Source organism: Rutilus rutilus (assembly GCF_951802725.1).
Source record: "Rutilus rutilus genome assembly, chromosome: 22".
Taxonomy (NCBI): Eukaryota; Metazoa; Chordata; class Actinopteri; order Cypriniformes; family Leuciscidae; genus Rutilus; species Rutilus rutilus.
In genome coordinates, this window is record NC_140227.1 from 16,601,359 (window position 1) to 16,614,748 (window position 13,390).

The window sequence follows — 13,390 nt, forward strand, 5'->3', positions numbered from 1 at the left end:
AATAGTCCACAGTTACTAGGTAGTTTTTATTGTGCCAAGAAAACAAATCAGTTCCTACCTTAGCCCAAGCTGGTCTGTAGGCAATGTCATGGGGATGCAATGTCTCTTTTTGTTGCTTGGGGTCATCTGACCTGCAGATGGCACATTTGGAAATGAACGTCTTTATTTGCTCATTCATCCCCTGCCAGTACACACACTCGCGTGCTCGTCTGAGGCAACCTTCCGCTCCCAGATGTGTTGAGTGTATGCGGCTAGTCAGGTCAGCTCTTATGGCGCGTTTCCACCGAGTGGTACGGTACGGTACGGTACGGGTCGGTACCCTTTTATTTGCGTTTCCACTGCCAAAAGTTGAGAATGGTACCAAAAAGCCGAACCGTACCGTACCACTTTTTGGGTACCCTTCCGTTGGGGTACCTAGCACAGTGGAACGGTACTAAAGGGTGGAGCTAGACTCACTGCAGAACGTTGATTGGTTGACAGAGAATCGTCATTTGCGCGTGCCGCAAGGGGAAAGACACAACACACGAGGCGCCATTTTTAAATTACAACACCGTCGCAACAATGTCGCCGCGCAGCATAACTTTACCGTGGTCGACCCAGGAGGTGCAGACCTTCTTGGGTATCATCGGTGAAGAAAGGGTGCAAAGGGAACTCGATGGCATGGTGAGAAACGAAAAGGTTTTTCAGCATGTTTCTGAGAGGATGGCTGTCGAGGGTTACCAGCGGACGTCCGAGCAGTGCCGCATTAAATGCAAGAAACTGCGGAGTGACTATCGTAAGGTGAAAGACCACAACAGCCGGAGTGGTGTTCACAGAAAAAATTGGAAGTGGCTAGAAATGATGGACGCCATCTACGGTCACAGACCGGCGAGTTTGGGACGAGAAGGAGGCATCGATACGGCTACCTCGTTGCTGGAGTCGATGATGGAGCCTCCCGGTAAATTTGTAATTGTGAAATATAACGTTAGTATACATCGATCACGGGAAAGCTTACGTTCAATGCACAACTTTTGTGCAAGTCTGTTGTTTGTCTGTCAGCCAGCCAGTGTGGTATCAACCGATCATTTGCAAGCTAGCAAAACGCTAACGTTAGTTTATTAGCCTGTGGTGGACGGAGTACATGTCCAGTAACGTTACTTGTAGCCTACAGATACCCTAATAAAATACAACTGTTTTATTACTAAACATATTCTACTAAATATATATTAAAGAGAGATGGGTCCAATGATATAGCTTAAGGAAAGAGTAAGAACTCCGTCTGAAAATTATTATGAAATATCAGAGCAAGGTGAAAATGTCCACATTCAGTAGGCTTAAACAGTACAGTAATGTTGTGGGGTAAAAAGTACAATATTATGCTTTGGAATGTAGTGCAATAAAAGTTACTCTTATAAAATTATAGATACTTGAAAAAAAAATACTTATGTACATTATACAAAGTAAAAATGCTTTGTTTGGCTACCCACTCAGTCCTACTACGTTGTATGTTCTGTATTTATCTCAACCGCATTGTTGCCGTTTGTGTTATTAACGTGACTTTTGTAAATTTTCAGTTGAGCATCCTAGCTGTCAGGAGGAAATGGAGGCACTTGATGAGATTTCCACCCTTGAAAGCTCAAGTTCGCCTGCCAGGACATCAACCCCGACACCACCACCAGAATCTGCTCCATCAACTTCGAGTGAACCTCGGCGTATTACAATCGGTAAGACATGAACACCAGAGTGAAAAGAAATGTATAATACTGTAATAATATATACTAGAGGTGTAACAATATATCGTGCCATAATATATTTCGCAATACAAAAGCGCAACAATACGTATTGTGGATGTTGACAATATGTATCATGGATAGTTCTCCCAAAATAAAAATTACTGTGTGAGAAAAAATTCATGTTTTCAGAGTGTCAGTACTACATTAAATTACTATATAATGTTGCTTATGATGTATACTAATGCAATGGGGGAATATTTGTGGGTCCTCATAATGGCAAATGTCTTATTACCAGAACGTTAAGAATATTCGTCTAAAATAATTCAGTATTTTCAGCTTCAGAATCATGAATGTTTTTATTCTGGTGTCACCATTGTCCTTGGGTTACAAGCACCAAGTCCAAGCCTATCCATTTAAACCCACAATGTAATATCCAAGTTTTCATTTTAATCGACAATAATTTTTTTTTTTTTACCTTTTATCATATGTCGTGGAGTATCGCAATATTGTATCATGAGTTCATTATCGTCATATGTTAATATATACATGTCCAATTTAGACATTGTATTGTAGTACTGTAGATATCTCCCCATAATATTGGTTGGCTCAAATCACAAGGATCAAAATGCTTCGCTAAACAAACCAACATTCCTGTCTCTTTTGCATTCCAGGCAAGAGGAAAAGGGGGCAACAGGATGTTCATGCGGCCCTGGTTGAGATGCAGGCAGCTGATGAGAAGCAGCAGGAGTGGTTGGAGAGGATGGAGGAACGCCGTGACCGGCGCTTCGAACTTATGCTGGAGGATGCACGTGAGGCAAGGCGGCATGAGGCTGAACTAACTCGCCAACACATGGAGCAGTCTGCAAGCTTCAATCAGGCCTTCCTCGGCACGCTCAGTCAGCTGGTGCAGGCGTTGAGTAGTCGCCCCAACCCTGTGCCATGATCCAGCCACTTGTGCTCTTTTGCACACAGCACTTTAGACTTGTTTACTTTTTTGGACTTGTTTAATTTTTTTGGACTTATTTAGTTTTTTGTTTGCACTCGTTTACTTTGTTTGCACTTTTAATTTTTGTTTGCACTTGTTTACAAAACCTTTTTTCTGTCGCACAGCTCATTTTTTTGTCAATAGCATTTGTTTGACTTTTTAAATTAAAGTACTTTTTCATTACCTCATGTGTCCTGTGTTCAATGGCCATCTCACACAATTCCTCCCTTACCCATTCTATAAATTGAGGTCGTTTTATTAATGTTCCTGTCATCTGGTGTCAATGACATCTATTGTTTGCTACCTTGGCCATAATGGCCATTTGGGAGATTATGCTTGCCTTAAATACAAAATAGTTAGCAATGTGTTACTTTACATTTATTGCAAACAAAATCTGAATTTATTTATTTTTACAGTCATAGGTATTGCAGAGTAATAAGTCCTTTACCCCAAATATTATCAATTAATATTATAAATATTATAAATTGTTCCCTTATAATTACACGTGTACTTATAAAGTATGTACAATAATTACAGAAAGGTACGCTGTAAATTCGGTGTACTTACGCAGTACTTTCCGGGCTGTAATCATGAATTACTGCGTAAATTATTTGTAATTTTCCATGTTTTTTAGCATAATAGGTCATAAGCTACATACCATGTAATATTAAAATAATTAGCCCTTAGTTGGGTAGCTTTAGTTATGAAATACTGCATTTTATTTGTATTTTTCATGGTTGTTACTCCTTTATTCACCAAATATTATAAATTGTTCCCCTATAATTATATGTACACACTCTATAATTACCAAAAGGTATGCTGTAAATTATGTGTACTTGCGCAGTATTATCTTAAGCGTTACCAGATTGGCCATTTGATATAGTTACCCAAAATGAATTATACCTCATGTTTAAACACCATCTACATAAGAGGCAGCGGCAAAAATATTTCACAAAATATGAAGAGGCAGGGTAAAAGTAAAAAGGATTTATTCATGTCCATAAAATCAATCATATCACACACCATATGCACTCCTGTAACTTTCAGCAAAAAAAAAAAAAAAGTGCAGTGATGACCTCACACCGCGGTAGGCATCTCATTAACGCGATAATGCTGTTATCGTCACACCCCTACATAAAATTATTGACTGCAGGGGACTTTCCTAAATGATTTGGTAAAACTGTTAAACAAAGATGGTGTGAAAAGCGCTTTTAGTATTAGTTAGTCTATTACTTACGGAACATTATCTTTGAGAGATTTGAGGCCTCGAAGCTCCTCTTTTGTCCACGTCCTGCCCAGTTAAATGATGAAGCCAGTTTGTTCAACATTTTCCTTACTGTGTCTTCCAGTTTATGACCACCCAGAAGTGACAGCTGGCAAATCTAATAAAAAAGGAGATCAGTGTTCACATTAATTCCCAACTAACTGCACACACACACACACACACACACACACACACACACAAAAAAATTCTATTAACCTATAATCATAAATAGACTTTATCTGAGAGATACATGTGTTACCATGGACATTTTTTTGCCATTCTCTGTGAATCTCTTCATTCGGTTCCAAACTGTTTAATCATATGTTTCTGTGAGGTTTTCTAGCAGCTGAGGAGGGACAGGGAAGCGAGAGGCAATTTAGGTCGTAGATGAAGGCCTTTGGGTGTCTCAGGGACAAAGAACAGTGTGACCTGTACCAGGGGGGTAGAAACCAGTCCGAACTAGCTGAAGATAGGGGGTATCTTTCTGGAAATTTACAAGAAACCTGGAAGGAGGAGTTTTTGCCAAGAAACTGTATAAAATGTCTATGTTCTATTATGTCTATTAGGTATTCTGTTTTCCAAACCGGGTAGCTGCGGTTTTTGTGAAAAGAATCCTCAAAGAATAAACTTTTCTCTTTATTACAGTTTTGCCTCTTGAATGTTTCTTACACCTGTTGATGCTGTGTTTTTCATCGAGATTTCAAAATTGCCATTACAGCTGGTGTCAGAATAGTGGGATCTTGTGCGGACGCTTCTTCTCCTGGTCCTGAGAACGGATTTGACGGGAAAGTGCACGACCTCGGCAGCACCAGGCAGCCGTCTTATACCTCGACGGTTTGAGATAGAAACTCAACAGATTACGAGAGAGAGAGGCAAGACCCCGCACTCAGGGCCAGTGAAAGAACTCCCACCAGGGTCAAAAGAATCCGCGGCGATTGCGGGAAAAAAAAAAAAACAGAAAAGCATCTCTGGGTAAGAAACGGTAAATTGTTTTATTGATGTTAAGTGTGATTTGATAATTGTGAGTGAACATGAACCATATTGGCTGAATTTGCTTTGGGTACGAGCGAGAGGTGATTCAGGGGAATCACAATTTTTTGGGGTAAGCGCTGAGGAATTCGGATCAGTTTCTACCTCACTTAGCTCGTTGGTGGACGGAAGGGCCACAGGTGATTCAGGGGAATCACAGATTCAGGGGAATCACATGTGCTGGTTAATTAGTTTTGCTCGAAGTCTCTGTAACCTGAAGAAGTCTTGCAAAGGTGGACGGAAGAGCCACGCCAGATTAATTAGGTGAATCAGAATCAATCGAGCGCTGGAAGGTGCTCATGAGAAGATTTTGAGTAAAACATAATTACAAAAGCACGGCATATTTGCTGAAACCCGACCGGTTTTGGGTAGAATAAAATCGGGTCTGTTGAAGACGTTTGACAGATACTAAGACACGTGTCGAAAGAGTAAAATCCAGAAGGGAAATTCAGCCAAAAATGGGGTCATCTAACAGTAAATTAGATCATTTTTATACACCAATTTTCTGTCAAATGAGAAATAATTATGGTGGTAAATGTATGGTTGACATACAGAAACTGATCAAATATCACGATTTTCCCGAAGCGGGAACCTTGAGTAAAATAAGACTAAATGTAGTAAAAGAGTCAGTAGAAAAGAACGAGGGAAAACAGAGTAGCTGCTGTGTGTGTGTGTCAAACATGTGTGTAAGAACTGTGAACCGACTATAATGTGTTGGGTAGAAGAGGCTGACAGGCGAGAACGAGAGCAAATACAAAAAGAATTGGCATGTAATGTTGAGAATGTTGTGTGCGTAAAAACAGTTCCACTGGAACAGAATGCTACTAATGAACCGAATGTATGTGCTTTTCCACATGTGACTGAGGTGGCAACGGCTCCGCCGCCTGCCTACAATACAGCTCACTACCCAGTAGCAGAGATACCGGACCTCAGGCTGGACCTCGATCTGGACCGCTTTCCACCAGCCCCGAGAACAGCCCAAGAAGCACGAATTGCAGAAGCACGAGCACAAATTGAACTGGCAGAGGCAGCCCAAAGAGCAGCGCAGGCAGAGACAGATGCAAGAGAAGCGCGAGAGGGGGCAGAGGCCGCAGAGCGAGTGGCACACAGACTAACAGCGCAGTTTCATGCACAGTTACACGGGCGTTTGAGTGCAACGCTGCGGCACGCTACTCACGCTGAAGAGGACAGAAAGGAGAAGAAAAAACCCCTCACAATGGTGGTTATGCAACAACGACAACCTAAACAACCCAACAAACCTGCATCTTCCTGCTCAAACCCTGCTGGTCGAAAAGGACAGAAAGGAAGAGCTGCTGGAGGAAAATGGAGCTGTTATGTTTGTGCCACAAATGCCCACTCGCTCCGAGACTGTACAAAATGTAGAGTGTGCAAGAAGGACGGACACTGGAGCAGAGCGTGTCCCACCATGAAGTCGGATTGAACCGAGGGGGCTGAGAGAGCGGGACGGAAAGAGTCCGGTTCTGGGAGGCCAATCTCTGGCTACAGCAAAGGGAAGTGAAAATATTTTTACTAACACACACACACACGACGCACACACAAACACATACACTGATCTTCTTTCTGCTGTCTGCAATGAAAAAACTGCTTGCAAATCTTTTTGTGTGTCTGATGAAACCTTGAGCAAAGCTATGACTGATACTTTGAGCAGTGTTGTGAATGACGAATGTATGAGATTGTACAAAAGTACAGGGTTTCCTGAAATGCCAATTTACCCGTTATTAGTCAAAGGGGTAATTATTGAATTTTTGGTCGATTCTGGTATCAGTCTGTCCACGTTACGACCATGTGATTTACCATGTTTTCTACGGGAAAGTGTAAATTAAATTTGTCCCTCTGTGCTGATTCTTATGGAATTAGCATTGAGGAGGCACCACAAATTACTTGTTCTAAATTTGAGCCGAAGTGGGCTTGTGTCTGGCAGGTAACAGATATTGATTGGGCAGAAAAGATTTTGAAATTGGCAAAAGATCATACAGACCCAGTCAATACAGAGTTTATGACAAATGACAAAATGCATTGTACATCACATGTCGTAACAGAACGAGATTCAGACTTTGAAAAGATGTGGTTTAATTCTGTGAAGAATGAAAGTGTGAAGTTTGACCAGATTTTCTGGACAGAAAGTGTGTGTGCGCATTGGCTGCAGTGTGACAGTCAGAAAGTTTGTTATCTAAATGACAGAGAACACTGCCTGCCACTTATCTGTCTCCAAGGCCATAAGCCAGCAGTGGAGAGATGTGGGCCTTTTTGTGAAAGAATGTCTATCGGCCACAGACTGGGTGAGAGTTGACACACACACACAGCAGAGAGTCAGAGTAAGGGGGCATTTAAATCAAAATGTGACTTTGAGGTTGGGGTTCAGAGAAATGTGACTGCTATTGGGAAAAATGTGACAGGACAGGGAGAGGAGGATATTTCTGCCTCAGAAATTGATATTTCTTTGGCACAAATATCACCAAACTTGTGGAAAAAAAAAACAAAAAAAACAAATATGATGTGGGGCTGATAAAAGGTAATACCACCAAAATCAGATTTCAGACCATGTAAGGCACAGTATCCCCTGAAACGTGAAGCAATAGAGGGCATAAAACCAGTGTTTGACGCTCTGTTAAAAGAGGGTGTAATTAGGCCTTGTGATGGTTCACAAGTTAGAACCGAAATTAACCGTACTCCTTTCTTAAGTTGATGACCTTTTGATCTGTTCAGAAGGTGAGTCTATTTGCAGGGCTGACACTGTGACTCTCCTGAAGCATCTTGAAAGGGAGGGGCACCAGGTCAGCCTTTCAAAGCTGCAGTTTGTGAAACAGGAAGTGACATTCCTGGGCCATGTTATCAAACAAAACAGCAAAACATTGTCACAGAAAAGGGTGCAGGGCATAAAAGAAGCCCCAAAGCCTGTAACAAAAAACAGTTGCTGTCATTTTTGGGGATGTGTGCTTACTGTCGTACATTCATTCCCAATTATGCCATTTTAGAACAGCCTTTACGAGCCCTGACAACAGGGAAAGGGTTGAAGTCATGTGACAGACTTGTTTGGACAAGTGAAGCTGAGACAGCATTTGATAACATGAAAGCACAATGAGATATCTCGATTGTTAGGCCTTCTGGTTGTAGACCATCCATTGTTTAGATGGTTGATGAAAAGCATGACCTTATGACTTCTGTTCTCCTGTAGACGCATGGTGACCGATGAGACACGTAGCCTATTTTCAACAAAACTCGACCCCGTGGCAGCGGGATTGCCACACTGTCTCCGGGCGGTGGTGGTAGCTGAACTGGCCCTTAATGGCCTCAAGAGAGTTTGTAGGCTATGCTGATCTGACTTTAGGGGTCTCACATTTGGTGTCTTTGATTTTGCAGGAGCAGAGAACGTCACATTTGTCTACAGCTTGATTGAGGTATCATAAAATTTTGTTTGACATGCCAAATATCACTGTTAAAAGGTGTGCACACCGCGTCCAGATTTGTTGGACGTTCCGCTTGATAATTGTGACAATGTCCTTTTTGTGGATGGATCTGCGTCGAAGAATCCACAAACAGGACAGAATAACGTAGGTTATGCGGTGACGACTGAATTTGAAACTGTAAGATCTGGCAAATTACCATGTCATTACTCTGCACAGGCAGCTGAATTAGTCGCTTTGACTGAAGCATGTAAACTGATGACTGACAAGTGTGTAACGATTTACACAGACTCGCGTTATGCTTTTAGGGTTACGCATGACTTTGGTGCTCTGTGGAAGCACAGAAATTTTTTAAAGTCAGACGGACGACCAATACTGAACGCTACGTTAGTATCTGACCTTTTGGAGGCCATTATGCTGCCAGACAAGATTGCGATTTGTAAATGCGCAGCGCATACTAATGATAAAAGTTTCGTATCAACAGGCAACGCCAGAGCTGATATGGCTGCGAAGGCAGCGGCAACAAACCCAAACTGGAGCTGATACCATTGGCGCCACTTGCGCACAAGTTGACAATAACCTTAACAATGACATTTCTCCTTGTTTACAGAGCATGCAGTCTTTTTCCACAGGAGCTGAGAAAAACAAATGGAAGACGGCAGGCTGCAGCCTTGTTGATGGTGTATGGAGATCTGTTGGTGGACAGCCATGTCTGCCCACTGCCCAGCCATTTTTTTCCCACATTAGGCTAAATTAGTGCATGGGTAGGACCATGCATTAAAAGAGGGGATGATTATGCAAATGAGAGAATTGTGGTTTACCAAAGGTTTCACAATATATGCTGAGAATTTTTGCAAAAGATAAAAATGTGTGATTTGCACCGCATATAACATTGCACGGGGCATTAAAACACCACTGGCAAGTCAGCCAGCCCCAGACGGGCCATTTGAATATTTAATGATTGATTTCATTGAACTAACCCCGTGTGGAAAACAGAAATATTGTTTGGTAGTTGTGGATATGTGGTCACGATGGAACACACTGTGCCTAACACGCTGCCAGCGGGGGCGCTGTTGAGCGTGAAAACCAGACGGTAAAGAACAAATTGGCAAAATGCTGTGAAGAAACAGGGCTCTCGTGGGTGAAAGCACTCCCCACTGTGTTAATGTACATGAGAATGAAAAAGAGAGTCAAAACAAATTTGAGCCCATTTGAAATCCTCTTTGGTAGACCACCATTCATGGGTATAACGGGGGAAAGAAGGAGGCTTCCATCAACAGATGTGTGTGAGAATGAAATGCAGAGACGTTCCTGCACAAAACCAAACCGGGTGATTACGTGGTGATTCGAGACCTCAGGAGAAAGAGCTGGAGGGCGAAACGGTGGCTAGGACCGCAACAGGAGGAGGAACCCCGACGACAAACAACAACAACAACGGCGATACCTATCGTGCTGCCAGGGCCACCCGAGATCGAACGGGCCTCTGGAGAGGAGCTGGCCTGGATGAGAGACGAGGGGACAAGCAAAGGTCAGACTGAGACAATTGAAAACTGGGTGGTCAGACTGCAGAATTAAAACCAACCACGAAGAAATCAACTTTAAGTGTCCATTCGATAAACCGTATCAAAGTTCACCGGCGGCAGTTTGGGTTTGTGGTAATATCATATCACCGTTTGGAAAAGGACTGGTCAGGGTGCTGTTATCCAGCTTTAATGAATGTGGAAACTTCTGTGTATCCGCCAAACAAGGTGGTTGGAGTTAAAAAACGAAAATATTTAGTGAAAACCCCTTAGAATATGTTGAATGATTTTCTGTGCAGGTTATGAAAATGAATGTGCTGCCAATGATAATGATGAAGATTATGATTTGGCTATTGCAATTGAATCCGCCACTGGTGTAAAAGAATACAGAGAACTGCTTATCAGTGGCTGTGTTTACATTCCTGATGGGGACACACTGCTTCAAGGGTGTGCAGTAAGTTGGAGCCGTTTGAAAGCTCAATGATCAAACTATAGGCAAAGAGAGTGTTTTAATTATGGTCAGCGGGGCCATTTAGCCTGTAATTGTAAATGGACACTCAGAAAAGAAAGTGATAACGTGAAAGTGACGTGTATTAATGTGGGTTTTTGAAAGTAGAACAGTATTTAAATGACGATATTAAAGTTTTCGTCTGAGAAAGAACTAAAAATGTGAATGCAGTGCTAAAGAAAGTGAAAAGAATGTGCAAGTAAAAAAGGGAGAAAAGAAAGTTAAAGGAAAGTTGATAGATGGAAGTCGTAAGAAGATTGAAGGTTAAAAGAAGGTTGAAAGATTTAAGTCTTATGGGAATCCTTTTGAAGGAAAGATCTATAATAATATTTTTTATAAGTGAATTGATGAATACAGGTTGATGTAAAATTACAGATGACTCCAACAAATGAGTTGCAAAATATTTTAAAAGTACCGGTAACTAAAAGGATGATAGTGAATGAAACGCTTGATAAGGTTTTAGATGATATAGAGAGACTAATCTCACGGATGATTTAAAATGACAACTTGTAATAGAATGTATCACAAGCAGAGAGGGCAGCCTCAAAAGTTAGTGTGAATCCTAATTGCAGATTGATAAACTCCTAGAAAAATACATTGAAGTAATTGAGAACTTGACAACTAAAATTGAGATGAAATGTGATCAAGTAAGTAGAAGCAGTATTACTGGATTATTAGTTGATAAATGTAAAATGTGTAGAAAGGCATCTGATTAAACAAACAGTTTGTTAATGAACGTGGAGGAATAGTTGACCATGAAAGAACTAAGAGCTGATGTTTTGCTTTCAAAAGATAAGCTTGTGATTGGCTGAGACAGTTTGCTTATCGGAATCTGGTGTGTGCTGTGGCTGAGACGTCCAGTGCGACAGAGACACGATCTGAGAGGAAATTTGTAATGTCTAAATTCCCTGATGTGGGCAAAAGACAAATATAAAAATTATGTTTATTTGAAAATAGATGTAAATTCTGGCAAAGATGCCTTACTGCTGGGCTAGAGTTAAAAGTTTAAGTGGTAGATAAAGTTTGATTTTAGAAGTTTATGAGAGTCTCTCTCATTCAATGTCAGCTAAAAGCTGTTAACTGAGCCTGTGCGATTTAGGGATTGAGAGATGAGTAATATGATGTTTAGTTTTTTTGTGAAACAGCAGAGATAAGTGGGACTGAGAAAATATAGATAACATTAAGTTGAATCTGCAGACTAACCACTTGATAGAGGAATACTGTTTCAACACAGTTTTAATGAAATTGATGACATGTAGTACAAATTCTTATACTTTTGTGAAGAGTCCTGAAACAAACAGTGAAAAGAGGAAAGCGGTAAAAGAGCCGCCTCAAGCTACTGGTAGTGAGTGGGTGGGGTGGCTGATGTCTGCATGGTCAGGGTGGTTTTATAGAATAATTCAAACTGTCTTGCCAATTGTGGGTATGGGATTATTAATTCTGTTTTGTTTCCCATGCATTATGAAGTGCCTTTCCAGCTTAGTGCAGAGATTAATCAGGGCAGGGACGGTTAGCACATCAGTCCAAGCAGTGAAACTGACTCTGTACCCAATAACTGATGGAGAGCAATGTGATGATTATGACAGCGATGACGTGTATACAGACATGAGTTAAATGTGTTTTCTTTCTTTTTGTTTGCCTTCCTGGGACCAGGAAAGGGATTTTCTAAACTTTGATTGTTTAGGGTTTGATGTCAATGATTGACTGTTCTATTCACTGTTTTTTATTATTATTATTGTTTTCATTATTTTTATTTCTTTTTCCATTGTAAGAATGATGATATGTTCAGAAGGTTAAAAACGGCGGTCATCCGTGAATACAGAGAACTGCTTATCAGTGGCTCTGTTTACGTTCCTGTCTAGAGAATTTTCATAACAAGTTACGAGGTGACGTACAAGTGGAAGGGTTTGAGCTGAGGGATTTTTATGTATACTATTTCTTTGCATCTTTTTTTTTTTTTTTTTTGAATTGATATGTTTTTTCCATACTAATGTGATCTATACTATTTCTTGTTTATACTGAGGTGACTGAGGGTCCGATCTAAGTGTCGGGGATGCAATAACAGTGCTTATTCATCTAGCCCGGTTTCAGAATAAACCTTTACTTGCTTGCTATAAAATTAAGGGCCTATCCTTACAAAAACAGCCTAAGCTTTTCATTCTAAATTTTAATGAAGGTTCAAGTAAAATGATCAGGTATATAAAAGTCAGACATGAAGAGTATAACTGTGATGTAAAGACTTGAATCAATTCTGTTCTTGAAATGTAATGATGTAATGATGTTTGATCAAGAAATTAGAAGACAAGGATGAATTTTCCTTTAATACGTTTATCAGAGAATGATAAAGAGGAGGAATTTGTTGTGGAAAATTCAGTATTTCTTATAATCATTCGGTTCCAAACTGTTTAATCATATGTTTCTGTGAGGTTTTCTAGCAGCTGAGGAGGGACAGGGAAGCGAGAGGCAATTTAGGTCGTAGATGAAGGCCTTTGGGTGTCTCAGGGACAAAGAACAGTGTGACCTGTACCAGGGGGGTAGAAACCAGTCCGAACTAGCTGAAGATAGGGGGTATCTTTCTGGAAATTTACAAGAAACCTGGAAGGAGGAGTTTTTGCCAAGAAACTGTATAAAATGTCTATGTTCTATTATGTCTATTAGGTATTCTGTTTTCCAAACCGGGTAGCTGCGGTTTTTGTGAAAAGAATCCTCAAAGAATAAACCTTTCTCTTTATTACAGTTTTGCCTCTTGAATGTTTCTTACACCTGTTGATGCTGTGTTTTTCATCGAGATTTCAAAATTGCCATTACACTCTCATCAAAGTATTTCCATCCACAGACTGGACTGTGTGTGTGTGTGTGTGTGTGTGTGTGTGTGTGTGTGTGTGTGTGTGTGTGTGTGTGTGTGTGTGAACATAAATGATTGCTTCCGGTGTCAAATGCTGGTTTG

At 40.8% G+C, this 13,390-nt stretch overlaps 1 protein-coding gene across 1 annotated transcript; it reads left to right on the forward strand.

Annotated features, from left to right (window-relative positions):
* Positions 1-276: 276 nt before the first annotated feature.
* Positions 277-3,122, forward strand: LOC311282461 (uncharacterized protein). The gene is made up of 3 exons (XM_084396258.1): positions 277-937; positions 1,554-1,703; positions 2,384-3,122. Exons 1-3 carry the CDS (start codon positions 562-564, stop codon positions 2,653-2,655), a joined length of 798 nt encoding a protein of 265 aa, XP_084252384.1. The 5' UTR covers positions 277-561; the 3' UTR covers positions 2,656-3,122.
* The last annotated feature ends 10,268 nt before the right edge of the window (positions 3,123-13,390 follow it).

What these genes read in the sequence shown, in the direction of transcription:
- LOC311282461 (XM_084396258.1), top strand. Translation starts at nt 562, where the DNA reads ATGTCGCCGCGCAGCATAACTTTACCGTGGTCGACCCAGGAGGTGCAG. An exon ending in GTCGATGATGGAGCCTCCCG is followed by an intron (nt 938 to 1,553) that starts GTAAATTTGTAA and finishes GTAAATTTTCAG; the next exon opens with TTGAGCATCCTAGCTGTCAG. An exon ending in ACCTCGGCGTATTACAATCG is followed by an intron (nt 1,704 to 2,383) that starts GTAAGACATGAA and finishes TTTGCATTCCAG; the next exon opens with GCAAGAGGAAAAGGGGGCAA.